The sequence below is a fragment of the Limulus polyphemus genome, unplaced genomic scaffold (genome assembly GCF_000517525.1).
Source record: "Limulus polyphemus unplaced genomic scaffold, Limulus_polyphemus-2.1.2 Scaffold6244, whole genome shotgun sequence".
NCBI lineage: Eukaryota > Metazoa > Arthropoda > Merostomata > Xiphosura > Limulidae > Limulus > Limulus polyphemus.
In genome coordinates this window covers 15,219-29,842 of record NW_013671854.1, presented here as the reverse complement: position 1 = coordinate 29,842, position 14,624 = coordinate 15,219, and the positions used below count along the sequence as shown (strand labels likewise).

The following is a 14,624-nucleotide window of genomic DNA, read 5'->3' as shown; positions in this document are numbered from 1 at the left end:
AAATTCACACTAGAACAAGGGGTGGATTACTGTGTACGGACTACATTCTTTAATAAAATTCACATTAGAACAAGGGGTGGATTACTGTGTACAGACAACATTCTTTAATAAAATTCACATTAGAACAAGGGGTGGATTACTGTGTACAGACTACATTCTTTAATAAAATTCACATTAGAACAAGGGGTGGATTACTGTGTACAGACTACATTCTTTAATAAAATTCACACTAGAACAAGAGGTGGATTACAGTTTGGTAAAATTCAGAGTAAACATTCTAAGCATACTTGTTAATATATGAATTAGTTGTTCTAAGTATTTAGTATCATTAGTAATCCTACACGAGATGTCCATCTTGAATGAAATTATGTAACTTGCATGTTTTACTCATTAAAGTAACTTCCAGTAGGGTTGTAGAAGTGTTTAAGTTGTTGTTCACATGTACCTAATGTTGCCTCACAGAAACACTCCAGGTTTATTCATTGCTTGTGGCTTTAAGAAAGCCCATATTTAACCTTAATTTGTAAAAAAAAAAAAAATCTTCACATTACTTTCTACAGTAGACTTAAATGCTGCAAGATAACTAAATAATAGTTAAATAAAATAAAAAAAGTTATTCTTAATACATTAGTTACCTTTTAAACCAACAGATGTTTTAAAAGTCACTGCCGTAGTTCAGACGACCGTGTTATAAAAATCAAGGAACAAATGTGAAATTTGGCGTGTATATCAGTTTGAACGCGCAGAAGACAATACACACATTGTTTAAAACTTCTAGAATATGATTTTGAGAAATATCATTTATACCTTTAGATATCATGTAACGCGACCATGATGTCATAAGAACATATACGAGTGTGTAGGTTATGTACTGTTGGTTGAAATTGATCTACATACACTGTTTCACAACACTTTATCGATTCATTTTGTGAATGCACACTTCTGAACCGTCGAAGTGACTACTTAAACATCTGGTACTACAACGTTTGATAATTAAAAAAAATTCTATGTATAAGTTTGTTTTAATGGCATATCAAACACAGGAATGAAGAGTAAAATAAGCAAAACATTTTTTTGACACAATGAACAATAAAATCTTTATTAGATACTTCAGCCCACTAGTTTCGGTAACACAAGTACCGTCGTCATGGAAACTGATTACAGTGTTACCAAAAATAACCAGCTGAAATATCTTATAAAGATTTATATCTTTCGTAGTGCCACAAAAAAAAATTGGTTTTTTACTCATAATATAGAAAAATATGCCCGAAAGGAAATTACAAGTAAAGAAATGTAATACCGCTTCATTAGCAGAGTATATCACAGTGGATAATTCATAGCTAAAACAGAATCATCATTTATATTTACTAGAACTATCACAACTTTAACATAATGTCACAAAAATTCTGAATATACCCTAATTTATCTGGTAAAATACTGAAGATTAAATGAGTTATTAATATTTTTACATATGACATAAGTACAGTACAAAAAGAGAGAGAGAGAGATTTTAATATATGTAATTGTAAGAACAGTTTGTGTGAATATACAGCACAGTAACCAAAGAAATATTTGTTTAAATTGCCTACCAAATACCCACCATAGAAAAAAAAGGGTTGGTACAGGATGAATCTTCTTTGATACTAGAACATCCATTCCTATTGTTAAACAAATAAATAAATAAAAAATGTACGTAACATATGAAACAGCAAATGTTCAAAATTACACAACACTATTAACAACATATGTAGCAGTAAGTGTAAACAGCACAAACTTATGTGTAGCAGTAAGTGTTAAAAAAATTACACAACACTGTTAACAACATGTGTAGCAGTAAGTGTAAGCAGCACAAACTTATGTGTAGCGGTAAGTGTTAAAAAAATTACACTGTTAAAACCATGTGAAGGAGCAAATGGAAACAACAAAAAGCTGTTAAAAAAAAAATATTTTTACAAACTAAAAAAGAATTTACAGTGCACTAGAAAATACGTATGAATAAACATTAAGCAAACGAGCCTCTAAACTAATGCATAATCACATTAACCAGCAAAAATCTTTTAAAGACTATATCATTAAACAGGCATGTATGTTAAATACAAGCAAGACAAAGCCAATCACAAGACATTCACCAATAAAGGTTACCTTCTACAAATTCTTAACACCTTCTGTGATTGGCCCAAGATAACTCAAGCACCCCTCCATGTTTGAATAAATATTTGCCCAAGTTAATTTGGTTAAATCATTTCTCACCATCGTTTTAATTATTTTCCCGAATTTATTCATGTTATTATGTATTACAATCAGTGTTCGCTAGATGGCGTTGGAAATGTTGTTTGTACTGAATTTATTCTGAATAATGTATCATAAACATTGGACAAAAACATTTCTAGTATTCATGATGAAACTTAGTTGAATTGACGGCAACTACCCGTTGTAGAAACACAAGTGTAGAGGACGACGTTTCGAAAGACCTTTACCTTTTGTCTTCAAGTCAGTGTGTGTGTGTGTGTATGGTGTTGTCAGTCTTTGTAGTATTCTGGTGGATTGTGAAGAGCGTGTTACGATTGTTTTTTTATCCCTGGAGAGACTTCTTGTAGATTAGGGGTGAGTAACCTATGGCTACCTTTGGTTGAAGAAGACTCTCTACCAATCAGAAACAGGAATAATAAAAACAATCATAACATGCTCTCCACAATCCACTAGAATACTACAAAGACCAACAACACCATACACACACACACTGACCTCTACACTTGTGTTTCTACAACAGGTAGTTGCCGTCCATTCAACTAAGTTTCATTCTATTCTTTACTGTAGTTTTCTGGAAATAATAAATCTAGATAAACAACATTTATTCACTGAGTATATGTTGTTCAGGAATATAATAACAGATCATACAAGAACTTTTGTTTCAGTAATGTACAAGTATCAAAAAACAAATAAAAAAATCTGACTTTCTTGTAATTCATTTCCATAAAAAACCTGACACGGAAGAAGTTAATCACACAAACAAATACAACTTACTGGCACAGGATATAAACTTATACTTTTCAAGTTCTTTAACTTACAAACAAAATTTATAAACTACAGTAGCATGAACCAGTTCGTGCAAGAATTAACAGAGAGCAAAAACCTACCATGCATAAACACCCATGTGCCACTTATGCATACATTCTATTGTTGAAATACTCATCAGCTCTGATGGTCCGTTTTAGTCTTTATTATTTTCTGTTACTTCATTCTTTTTGCTCATATCTTCAACTTGTAATTAACAAAACTCGTTGAGACAAAATAAGTGTTTAGAGGTTTTTGCTTAACCATCTATTTGCAGTTAAGTTTCAGTAAAACTATTTTACTAAAGAAAAGACTCAAAGATTCTCAAGCCAACAGGCATTTTGAATCCAACTAGTTATAATAAGATTAAGTATTTTCAAAGAAAAGCTCTCTCAAAAAGTTTTCAACTGAACAAAATAGGTTTCAAACTCTTTTGTTCTAGAAAGTACAAACAGTTAAAACAACCACATTGTCAAATAACAAAATATTTAAGCACCAAGCCGTGCACTGAAAATAGCAACTGAAAGCAATATTATCTTTGATACGTACTGTTTTTGGATATCTTCAGTTAGCATGTCACCATTTTTTAGTTTTCCATTGCAGCTGCTATCACTGGAAACATTCAAATTTAAAAACAAATGAAATATAAAGAACATTAAAAGCAGAAAAAGTTACTTAGTATATAAACATGTTGGTAAGTATCTAAGAGAGTAAGTTTGTAGTTTCAAAACAACACTAAATCCAAGGTTGCCAGCTATATACACTTTATTTAAACTTCAAATATCATATTATTAAACAGATTCTACGAAAAGACAGCAATACACAAAATAGTTTTGTCAATTATCAATAATTATGTTCCCAGTATGCTTGAAATCTTATTCTGGCTCGAACAATGTATTATCAATTATAAATAATTATGTTTCCAGTATACTTGTAATCTTATTCTGGCTCAAACAATGTACATTTATTTTCTGATAGCTGATATGTAAAAACCAGAAATTGAGGGTTACTTATTTTTAATATTATTAATTATAAATAATTATGTTCCCAGTATGCTTGAAATCTTATTCTGGCTCAAACAATGTACATTTATTTTCTGATAGCTGATATGTAAAGCCAGTTAGCCTAGACTGAAAAACCAGAAATTGAGGGTTACTTATTTTTAATATTATTAATTATCAATAATTATGTTCCCAGTATGCTTGAAATCTTATTCTGGCTCAAACAATGTACATTTATTTTCTGATAGCTGATATGTAAAAACCAGAAATTGAGGGTTACTTATTTTTAATACTCTGCTTTCAATTATAACATTTTTCTTCTTCCACAGTTAAATGATTATGTAGCTACCATTCTGATTCATCCAGCAAATATGAAGTGGAAAGCATCTGAACCATGACACATTTTCAAATAAACAACTGAAAGTTACCTTTAAGCATGATAAAATTCAATAATAATAATAATAATAATTTAAAACTTATAAACCCTAACTGAAATTTGTATTTAACTTTTGTAAATCGCTCACCTATTTAATATAACAATTGTTTTTGAGTCTTTTGTTGTCAGTATCGTTTCTTTACTTAGCAAAGAATACTGATTTTCAGGTTTTTCAGACTTTTCACCTAAAAAACAAACAAGTTGAATGTATATAGTTATATTTTATAAACAATCCGTGTTGTGTGTACTATATTAATTGTTTTGTTAAAAACAAAAAGGCAAGTGAAGAATGAGTTTAATATTCAAGAAGAGCATCTACACAAATTTCCTTGACTACTAGAATGACTAAATCTTACTAACTTTTACCTAGCAAAGTTAACATTTATTATCTGTCAAGCTAGTACTGCTTTAATATTAAATCTTACCTTTGTAATATATTCTGACAAGATACAATAAAAGATCAGATTATTATTAATTAAGTGAAGCCTGCCTTGCACTTACAGAGGTTTAAATTATCCTAATTTCTGCCAGAATTTTAAACATAATTGGGGTATGTTGAAAGGAAAGACTTAGATCTTTGTTACATACACAAACACACACAGCCGTACGTACGGTAATCAGTTACAAACACACACAGGCATACGGTAATCACTTACAAACACACACACAGGCGTACGTACGGTAATCACTTACAAACACACACAGGCGTACGTACGACCGTACGTACGCCTGTGTGCTTACAAGTGATTATCGTACGTACGCCTGTGTGCTTACAAGTGATTATAATCACTTGCAAGCACACTGTCATGTGTACGATAATCACTTGCAAGCACACTAGCATGTGTACGATAATCACTTGCAAGCACACTAGCATGTGTATGATAATCACTTGTAAACACACAGGCATGTGTATGATAATTACTTGTAAACACACAGGCATGTGTATGATAATTACTTGTAAACACACAGGCACGAGTATGATAATTACTTTATTCTATAGGTTTGAAGTCATAAACAAAATTATCTCAAACACATACATTTACTTCTTTCCTCATCAGCTTTAGCTTTAAGAATGTTGCATTTCATCTGGTCTGGAGGAATGGGTCGAGCTCCACCACCACCACTGCTAGGCCACATCTGGTTATTTTTTAAAATGCTCCCATCTTTAGTAGTAGAGCTAGCAGCACTCGAGCTGCTGGCATTAGACACAGATCGTTTGGACTGAGGAGAACTGGTGGAATCCAAACCTTTCAACTTCGCTGCTAAAACCTCAGATTCTGTTAGAGTCAAATAAACAAACATTTTGATTACAAGTTATTAATTAATTGTAAACCATAATATCATCACTTGAAAGGGGAGGCTAAACACTAAAGTTCTTTAGATATTCATTTAAGAAAATGTGTTTATAAATAAACCATCTGTCTGTCTGTCTATGACCCTAATAAGGATTAAGTATATAAACTTTTTCACACAAATACTCATTTCAAACTTTTGTTCAATATGTAAAATAAACTAAAAGTAGAAACATTCCATAGTAGTTACAGTGCTTAGAATTTTGACAAATGAAACTATACTTTTACTCTGTATCATAAGAGCAAGTGTTTTGACATTTTATGTAGACCAGGAGGTTGGATATTCATATGAATAGTAAATTATTAGGCTAAGGACACATGGCAATGGATGCTAATCTGTTTCCCAGTGCAGAAACATCCACTTTGTGCTACGTATAGTTTAAAAAACCTAATTGCATTTGTACTTTCTACAGACCTGACATCGTTGTTGCAGTTGTATCTTCATTCTTCCCCGACACAGGAGATACTGAATACTCATTCTTTGTATCTCCTTTTACTTCACTAGCCTTCTCCTTAGATAAGGATTTGATAAGAGTGTCCAGCCTCTCCTCTGGGGAACTGACCACTGTTACAGTACATATAGGAGCACTGCTAGCTGTAGAAGTGACCATGGAGGGTGATGAAGGAACAGAAGACACTGTGGTCAGAGGTAATGCTTGGTCTTCTGAGGCCTTAGTTACTGGTGGTGTTGTAATGGTTGTGCTGTCAACAGCAGTGGTGACCTCTGGTGTTGAAGCAACATTAGCAGCAAGAGTTGGAAAGACTCTAGATTTCAAAGAAAGTTCACATACATTTTTCTTTTCAAGATTCGGCTAAGCGATGATTTATTCAAACATTAAAACTGATTTTACTTTCTCATTATACATGAAAAACAAACACCTGAAAGACGTTTTAGATGTTGTAATGTCATTCATTTGGTTCTAAGAAATTAGACACAATATTTCAAACTTCTCCTGTACATGTATGATTTGTATTGGCTGTTTGAAGTTTTATCCTCACACTGTTAGAGGTGGAAGAATCTTACTACAACATCCAAAATTACATTTTTTTTTAGAAATTTAAAAGAAACCGTGCTTATATTTTAGAAATAAATAAGATATGTGTATTTAATTTCAACTTTAAAACACCTCATTATCTCTACCTTTCCAAACTATATTAAAACATATCACTTTATGTTTAATTTAGGCAGAGTTTTTATATATGTAGAATTTGATGATTTTGTAAATCCTGGAGACTAACACACGCCCTCTCTAGTACATAATATCAATGACAGTTCGTGATTTGGAAAGTGTGCACTTTCTAACAAAATCTAAAATTTTCCTGACAATTAAGATTCAATAATATACTAGCCTATTATGTACGACAATTAAGAGTATACAAATTTTAAACATTAAAAGGGACTTAACAGCACAGGATATTATTAATTAGAGCATTTGTTATAGTCACATCGGCATACAATTACAACAGTAAAATAATTTTGATGTTCAAACCTCCGGAATTGCACATCACACACCTAGGAAACCACATACTGCTTCAGAAATCTCAAATCTGCTCCTCTTTTTTTCATGAAAAAACCTAACCATGACACCACACACACACACTCATGTACACTTGATTTTTTTTTTTATTATGCTCAGAAAAGCCCTACAATACACCAATTCAGCCCTAATTATTTAACCGCAAAATAGGTGGAGGAGGGGCTTCCTATATTTTGTACTAGTGAGCCTCCTCTCCAGAATTCCTGGACACACCCTCAATCTCTGCAATCAAACACAATGCTAAACATGAAAACTAAGAATTCCTGCTAGTGAACAAATATCACCAGTAAGTAGGTGTACCCGCAGGCTCTAGACTCCTAATTACTCTCCGTTATATTATTCTATTGGTCAACTGCAATACATAAAATTTTCCTATCATACAGCTTTCTGATTCATTATATAGTTGGTATAATAAAGTCTACTCTAAAACTAACACTAATGACTGTACAAGGTAAGGTGACTGACCTACAAACTCAAGAACTTCAACCAATATAGACAGTGCTATACCCCTTATTCTAGGGGATTGGCAAATCAATAGTATTTTTATTAACATACGTCACAAGCTTTTGAAATCGATGTAAATAACTCACCTATTTGTCTTACTTTCATTACTGTCTTTTAAATTTGCAGTTTCTCTACGGCGATCATGAGTAATTCGACGAGAATACCTTTGACTTGGACGACGTTCAAACTGTACAGTACGTCTAGCTCGATTTTGGGTAGCTTGTAACTCTGTTCTACCACTAAAAAGACATTAATAACATTTTATTGAAACCTCTATCTGACAAACACAAAATTTAAATTAAAGTTTGAACAGTATAAGATGATCCAAATTGAAACCTATATTTCAGACTACTTTTTTTTCTTTTTTGGATAAAACTTGAAACAGAATGAAATAAGAAGCTAAAACTAGAGAAAAGGTCCTAGAAAAATTACATATAAGGTGGCTTATAGGTTTATAAAGCCTAAGGACTGTTGCCTGAGTGCTGTCCTGTTTAAAGAACAGCTTACAAGTAAGTATTGTTGTGGCCCACGTTTTTATAGTTAGGTATTTATAGAAATTTGCATTGTTGTTTAGCTGGAAGGAAGTTTTGTATAATATTGGCATTAATGTCTGGAATTTTCTCCAAAGTTTAGGAAACAATTTGACCCATATACGGAAAGTGTGCTACGCTAAATCGAATAATTAAGTTTGTTAATCAGTTAATAAGTAATCAGTGCATAATTTGGTCAGTTTTTCAAGGATAACCAATTAGACAGTTAGTTAGTTAAATGCCATGAATATTACATTTCTGTTTAAACAAAAAACAGATATATAAAATCAGAAAGTAAGTGGAATTTCTGTTTAGATATAGTTTGTTTGTGAAGTCAGGCATATCAGTGAATGTTAGTTAACTGTTGTACTTCAACTTCTAGAAATAAAACATCTTGTTATTGTTAAGTACTCTGGACTTTGTGTTATATCTTTTACCAAAATACTCAAGAGAACCAAGCAAGCAATAGAAATTATTACAGCAATATGTATTTATGAGAATTCATAATTTGACTGCGACCATGCCAATTAATGGTTATAGACAAGATATAATGGTCAAGTAATGTAATAAAAAAAGTTTCAAAAAGAACAAGTGGTTAGTCATTTCCATTCAATCCAAGTGAGGTTATTTGTATCTTGTTGACTAGGCAGTACTTGACAGAATATCTCTATCAATGAGTTATTTCTTTACTTCTTAACACGTTTCTTATGTAATTCCCGCTTAGCATTTGCATTTTTTAATACTCGTGTTTGGTTTTTGAGATGCGCTTTAGTGAAAAATAATAGCTTGCTAAAATAGATGTGTGCATCCAAATATAGTTTATTTTCACACAGAATACATTTAAAGATCAACCTGTAAAATAGAAAAATTCAAACAAAATAATTGAATTCACCAATTGTTATACAGATTTTATCACAGTTTCTGCAACTGCAGACATTATCATAAATTTACTTATAAAGTAAAAAAAAAAAATTAAGATAAATTTATACATACATACATATACATGAATGTACAATTTTCTGTACTTGTTTTAAATGTTTCCTTTCTAAAGCCTAAGGTAACTAAACAAGAAATCAGAAAATCATCGAGCTACTCGAACACACAAGAACACTGTGAAATGGTTCACTCCCTTAAGTAAACATAACCCACTAGTTGGACCTTGTGGCTGTAACAATTATAAAACACATAAGCAGTAGTAAGTTTCACCTTGTGCTAGTGTATTCGGTGGAGTGTTTAATCAATTGTAGCTATGCTCAACTGTGAATCCACGAGAAAGTGTTAGATCTACATGGCATCATGAATCAATAACTTAAAACTTTATACACGTGAAAAAAAAAACTCAAAATATCCTACAATAATTATTCTTGTATTTATTTTAAACAGAACATTCATAATGGTACTTTATTCTTCTGCCATTTTATAAGTGTAAGTTACTCTCTCACTTATCAGTACAAACATTACAATAACTGTTTCAATACACTCAATCAAAAAAGTCATTAATTAAGAAAAATGAACCTGTCAAATATAATTTTGAATGGTTTCAGGAATTTTTAACATTTTTAATGTATCCTCGGGAGGAACATTTATGAATTAAGCTATTTTAAAACTGTTTTGAAGATTGATTATCTTTTTTATGTGAACTCAAATGCACTAAAATAGACACAAATAAATAAATGGTCCCTAATTACCTGTATCTAAATCTAGATCCCATCCTGAAAAAGTTCTGTCTTGTTGACATATTTTTTACAGGACCTTTCAGCCTAAAGAAAGCATGATGCTCCACAGCACACTTCCACAGGTGTTTACAAGCTTTGCCATTATATAAACGGAAAACAAACGTGTGCTCCTGTTCATGACCCTAGAACCAAAACCGTCACTTACTATCTTCTCACTTTACAAGATGTATCCATACACTCACCCATGATTAATTTCAACAGACACTTTTATATTTAATGAAGTTGAAATCTGGTTTGAACATTTGTAATGTCCTAATAAAATTAAGAATGTTAAATTTAAGTCACAGAGCAGTTAATTTTATTTAACGTACATATTTACATTAAAGAATTTTGCCATTCATATTTTTGTTGTCTTTACTTCGACTTTCTTCAAAGTAGATGGCTTGCATTGATTAGAAATTAATATTAATTCCCATGTAATGAATTTCAAGTCCGGTTTAAGTTCAGATTTTGTTGTTTTTTTCTAGGTAAAAATCAATATTTTTAATTAATTTCAAACACTCATCCAATCAGAGTGACTACGAGCGTTTTTCTGTAAAAACAACTTTTTCAAGTGGCTTTACAGAATTTTGAGACATTTTATAATTCAAATAATTTTGCAAATATCTATACAAACAACCTGGACTATCAGTGGAAAAAATTAAAACTAATTTTATTAACCTTCAGTTTGACAACCCTACAATTTTTATTATATTTATTAAATAATTCTTCCTAGTGAAACAAAGTAATATACAAAAGTATAAATATGAAAGATTCGAATTATCATTACTTACCTCATCATCATCCTCAACCACAACTAAAGTCAATTTTTTACTCTTGAAATCCAGTCTTGTTATTTTAGGCCAAAAAAACAAACCGATTTTTGTAGAGTTTTCAAAAACAAGTATACCTGTAGGTGTTAGGCCTAATGAGTATTCATTGCCATCTTTACCCTGTAATAAACAGTTTCATATATTAATGATGTCACAGCGCATTATACATTCATATAAACATCATACATGGTACATGTGTAGAAGTCAATCAATGGCTTGTGCAAATGTCAATATTTCATAATATTCTTTAAAAATAAATCGCATTTATCAAAACCAGTTCATAATCCTTTCTTAACAACTGTTTTATTTGTTTATGTATAACATTCGATCCATTAGCAAATAAAGCTTTGTAAGCATTATTCAGTAGCGAAAATACGCCTGTGTCAGTGTGTACTCAGTAGTGAAAATACACCTGTGTATCTCAGTAGTGAAAATACACCTGTGTCAATGTGTACTCAGTAGTGAAAATACACCTGTGTATCTCAGTAGTGAAAATACACCTGTGTTAATGTGTACTCAGTAGTGAAAATACACCTGTGTTAATGTGTACTCAGTAGTGAAAATACACCTGTGTTAATGTGTACTCAGTAGTGAAAATACACCTGTGTTAATGTGTATCTCAGTAGCGAAAATACACTTGTGTATCTCAGTAGCGAAAATACACTTGTGTATCTCAGTAGCGAAAATACACTTGTGTATCTCAGTAGTGAAAAAAAAATAACCTTATTTTTTCACCAAAATTCTTGTAGCTAACAAATTATAAATTGTTTATGCAAAATGTAAGCAAATAAATATTAGAAACAAAAATTAAAAAAATAATTATCTTAACTGAAATGTGCATACTATGAATGTGTTAAATGCATTTATATTTGACTTTGAACACTAACATAATAAAATGAAAAATTTAAGTTCCCATATAGGCAGTGAGATGATAAATGTTTAAACAAATGCTTTCACACAAATTCTGGAGGTGTAGTATATACCTTACTCTCCTATAGCATATATTTCATATCTACAAAATTTTAGAAGTTTTTTTTCCAAGATTCAATTTGGAACATCCTAAGTCTAGTTAAAGTCATGTGTTAAATTTGTCTTCAGGTGTTAAGATTTTGTAGCTTGACTAGCTAAGTAACTTATCTGCTGTTTCATGGGACACCTGACTTTGTGTACAGAGGACCAACTTGTGACTGTTGCATGAAATAGGGATATTTCCATGTTTTGGTGCCTGTTTTCTAATTGGTCAATTACAGAGAGAATGTATAGTATGATGATTTACACTAACTTCTGAGGAAAACGGTTTATTCTGAGAAAGCCAAGGATTCTTGTGGAAATCCCATTTTTGATTAAGTGTATTTCTATCTGCTGATTACACATGCTGCAGTTTACTTGTACTCAATTAATTTACATTTTCTTCCTTTATTTAGCAGTGTTTCATTCAACTAATTGATCGAACATGAGACTAACCTTCTTAATTTCAGCCTCATTTGGTTGTTTCTAAAGACAATTCTGAATTACCTTTTGTTTAATACAATAGACATTCTGGATATAACAATTAGGATTATGTATTATATATTCAACATAGTACAAAACCTATAGCAAGCTAAAATTAATACCAACAGTGTTCTACGAGTTTCTCCCTACAAATTTTCACAAGATTAATCTATTAAAACTAAATAAACTAATTCTTTGTTAAAAATAATTGTCCTTAAATTTTACGAGATAAAACTTATTATGGCATGTGATAGATTATATAAGCTAGTGAAGATTCTTGTTACGGCACGTGATAGATTATATAAACTAGTGAAGATTCTTGTTACGGCACGTGATAGATTATATAAACTAGTGAAGATTCTTGTTACGGCACGTAATAGATTATATAAACTAGTGAAGATTCTTGTTATGGCACGTAATAGATTATATAAGCTAGTGAAGATTCTTGTTACGGCACATGATAGATTATATAAGCTGGTGAAGATTCTTGTTACGGCACGTGATAGATTATATAAGCTAGTGAAAATTCTTGTTACTGCACGTGATAGATTATATAAGCTAGTGAAAATTCTTGTTACGGCACGTGATAGATTATATAAGCTAGCGAAGATTCTTGTTACGACACGTGATAGATTATATAAGCTAGCGAAGATTCTTGTTACGACACGTGATAGATTATATAAACTAGTGAAGATTTTTGTTATGTAACAAGAATCTTCACTAGCTTATATAATCTATCGCATGCCGGCATGTGACAGATTATACAAGCTAGTGAAGATTCTTGTTATGGCATGTGACAGATTATACAAGCTAGTGAAGATTCTTGTTATGGCATGTGACAGATTATACAAGCTAGTGAAGATTCTTGTTACGGCACGTGATAGATTACACAAGCTAGTGAAGATTTTTGTTATGGCATGCGATAGATTACACAAGCTAGTGAAGATTTTTGTTATGGCATGCGATAGATTACATAAACTAGTGAAGATTCTTGTTAAAGTATGTGACAGATTATATGTAATTTTGTGCAAACAAGTTCACTACAATCATAGAAAAACAAAGATAGTACAATGGTTACTATTTGGCAAGAAAATTTGTGATGATCTCTTTGTAGAGATTAAAATGATTCATAAGATGGAAATTGAAGTATTATGAGAAATATAAAAATCACAATAATATGCAAATTTTTTTAAATTAAGTCTTATTCCATAATCAGTATGAAAAACTTTAGAAAAATTAATAACTTAATAAGTATAAAAAAATCATAATCTTTTAACCCTTTTGAGATGGGTCATGAGTGAAAGGCCATATTATCTTGTTTGTTGACTTGCATTCAAAATTTTATTGAACTACTATTTCATGAATTTATTTCAATAACTTTGGTATCATACTGTATATTATAATTCAAATTTTAGTATTATATATTATTCAATTTCTTAATTTAAAAGCAAATATTAAAAAACACAGACAAACATAAATTTTTGTGTGTCATATGGTAGGTCGATTAAAGCACTGGTCCAAATTAGATGTTTGTGAAGTTAAAATATTAAGTCTGTAGTTTTGTACGAATTAGAAACTAAAATTAGTGATATTGATAAGCTATAATATATAATAAGAGCCTTTTATCCTTTCAATTTGCTAAAATATTACTCATTTAATAAGTCAAACAAAGTGGCACCCCACCCACCTCTTTCCGATTTTGGAAACGCTCCTTTATATAAACTTACTACTATATATGACATTAATAACCAATCAGAAGCTCAGAATGTCCCCCTGGTGGCTTTGTCAGGCATTTTAATGGGCTTGGCACCATTTCTTTCTTTTGAACCAATATTTCAATGAGGTAAGATGTGTCATTAGTCTGCTCAAAATTTCATATTTTTTGAAGACTAAAATACATCTTAGTTACTAAGCTTGATAAATTATAGTGGAATTCTATGGTATTAATTTAGTAATTTATGATTTTTTAGTTATTCAAATGTATATATAAAACCTAAAAAAAATATTTTGTTTCATATCCTCAACGTGCAAATTTTTTAAAGGCTTAGCAACCTATGCCAAGCAGTAACTGTGTACAAAAGTCATGACTATAAGAAATAATTGTTTGCTTTACTTCTTTATTTACTGTTCTATGTTTTAGGAAAAATAACTTTAAGAACTTATTTCAAAA

At 31.0% G+C, this 14,624-nt stretch overlaps 1 protein-coding gene across 1 annotated transcript in view; it reads right to left on the bottom strand.

The window, feature by feature from the left end:
• Positions 1 to 14,624, bottom strand: part of LOC106473517 (band 4.1-like protein 5) — a gene marked incomplete at its 5' end in the record, with an annotated part of 32,337 nt that overhangs the window by 9,421 nt on the left and 8,292 nt on the right. Inside the window, 8 exons of the mRNA XM_013934199.2 lie at positions 1,601 to 1,658; positions 3,604 to 3,666; positions 4,580 to 4,676; positions 5,529 to 5,768; positions 6,259 to 6,608; positions 7,972 to 8,124; positions 10,104 to 10,273; positions 10,925 to 11,083. Coding sequence (XP_013789653.1) covers positions 1,601 to 1,658; positions 3,604 to 3,666; positions 4,580 to 4,676; positions 5,529 to 5,768; positions 6,259 to 6,608; positions 7,972 to 8,124; positions 10,104 to 10,273; positions 10,925 to 11,083 — 1,290 coding nt within the window. The remainder of the gene's footprint in view (positions 1 to 1,600; positions 1,659 to 3,603; positions 3,667 to 4,579; positions 4,677 to 5,528; positions 5,769 to 6,258; positions 6,609 to 7,971; positions 8,125 to 10,103; positions 10,274 to 10,924; positions 11,084 to 14,624) is intronic.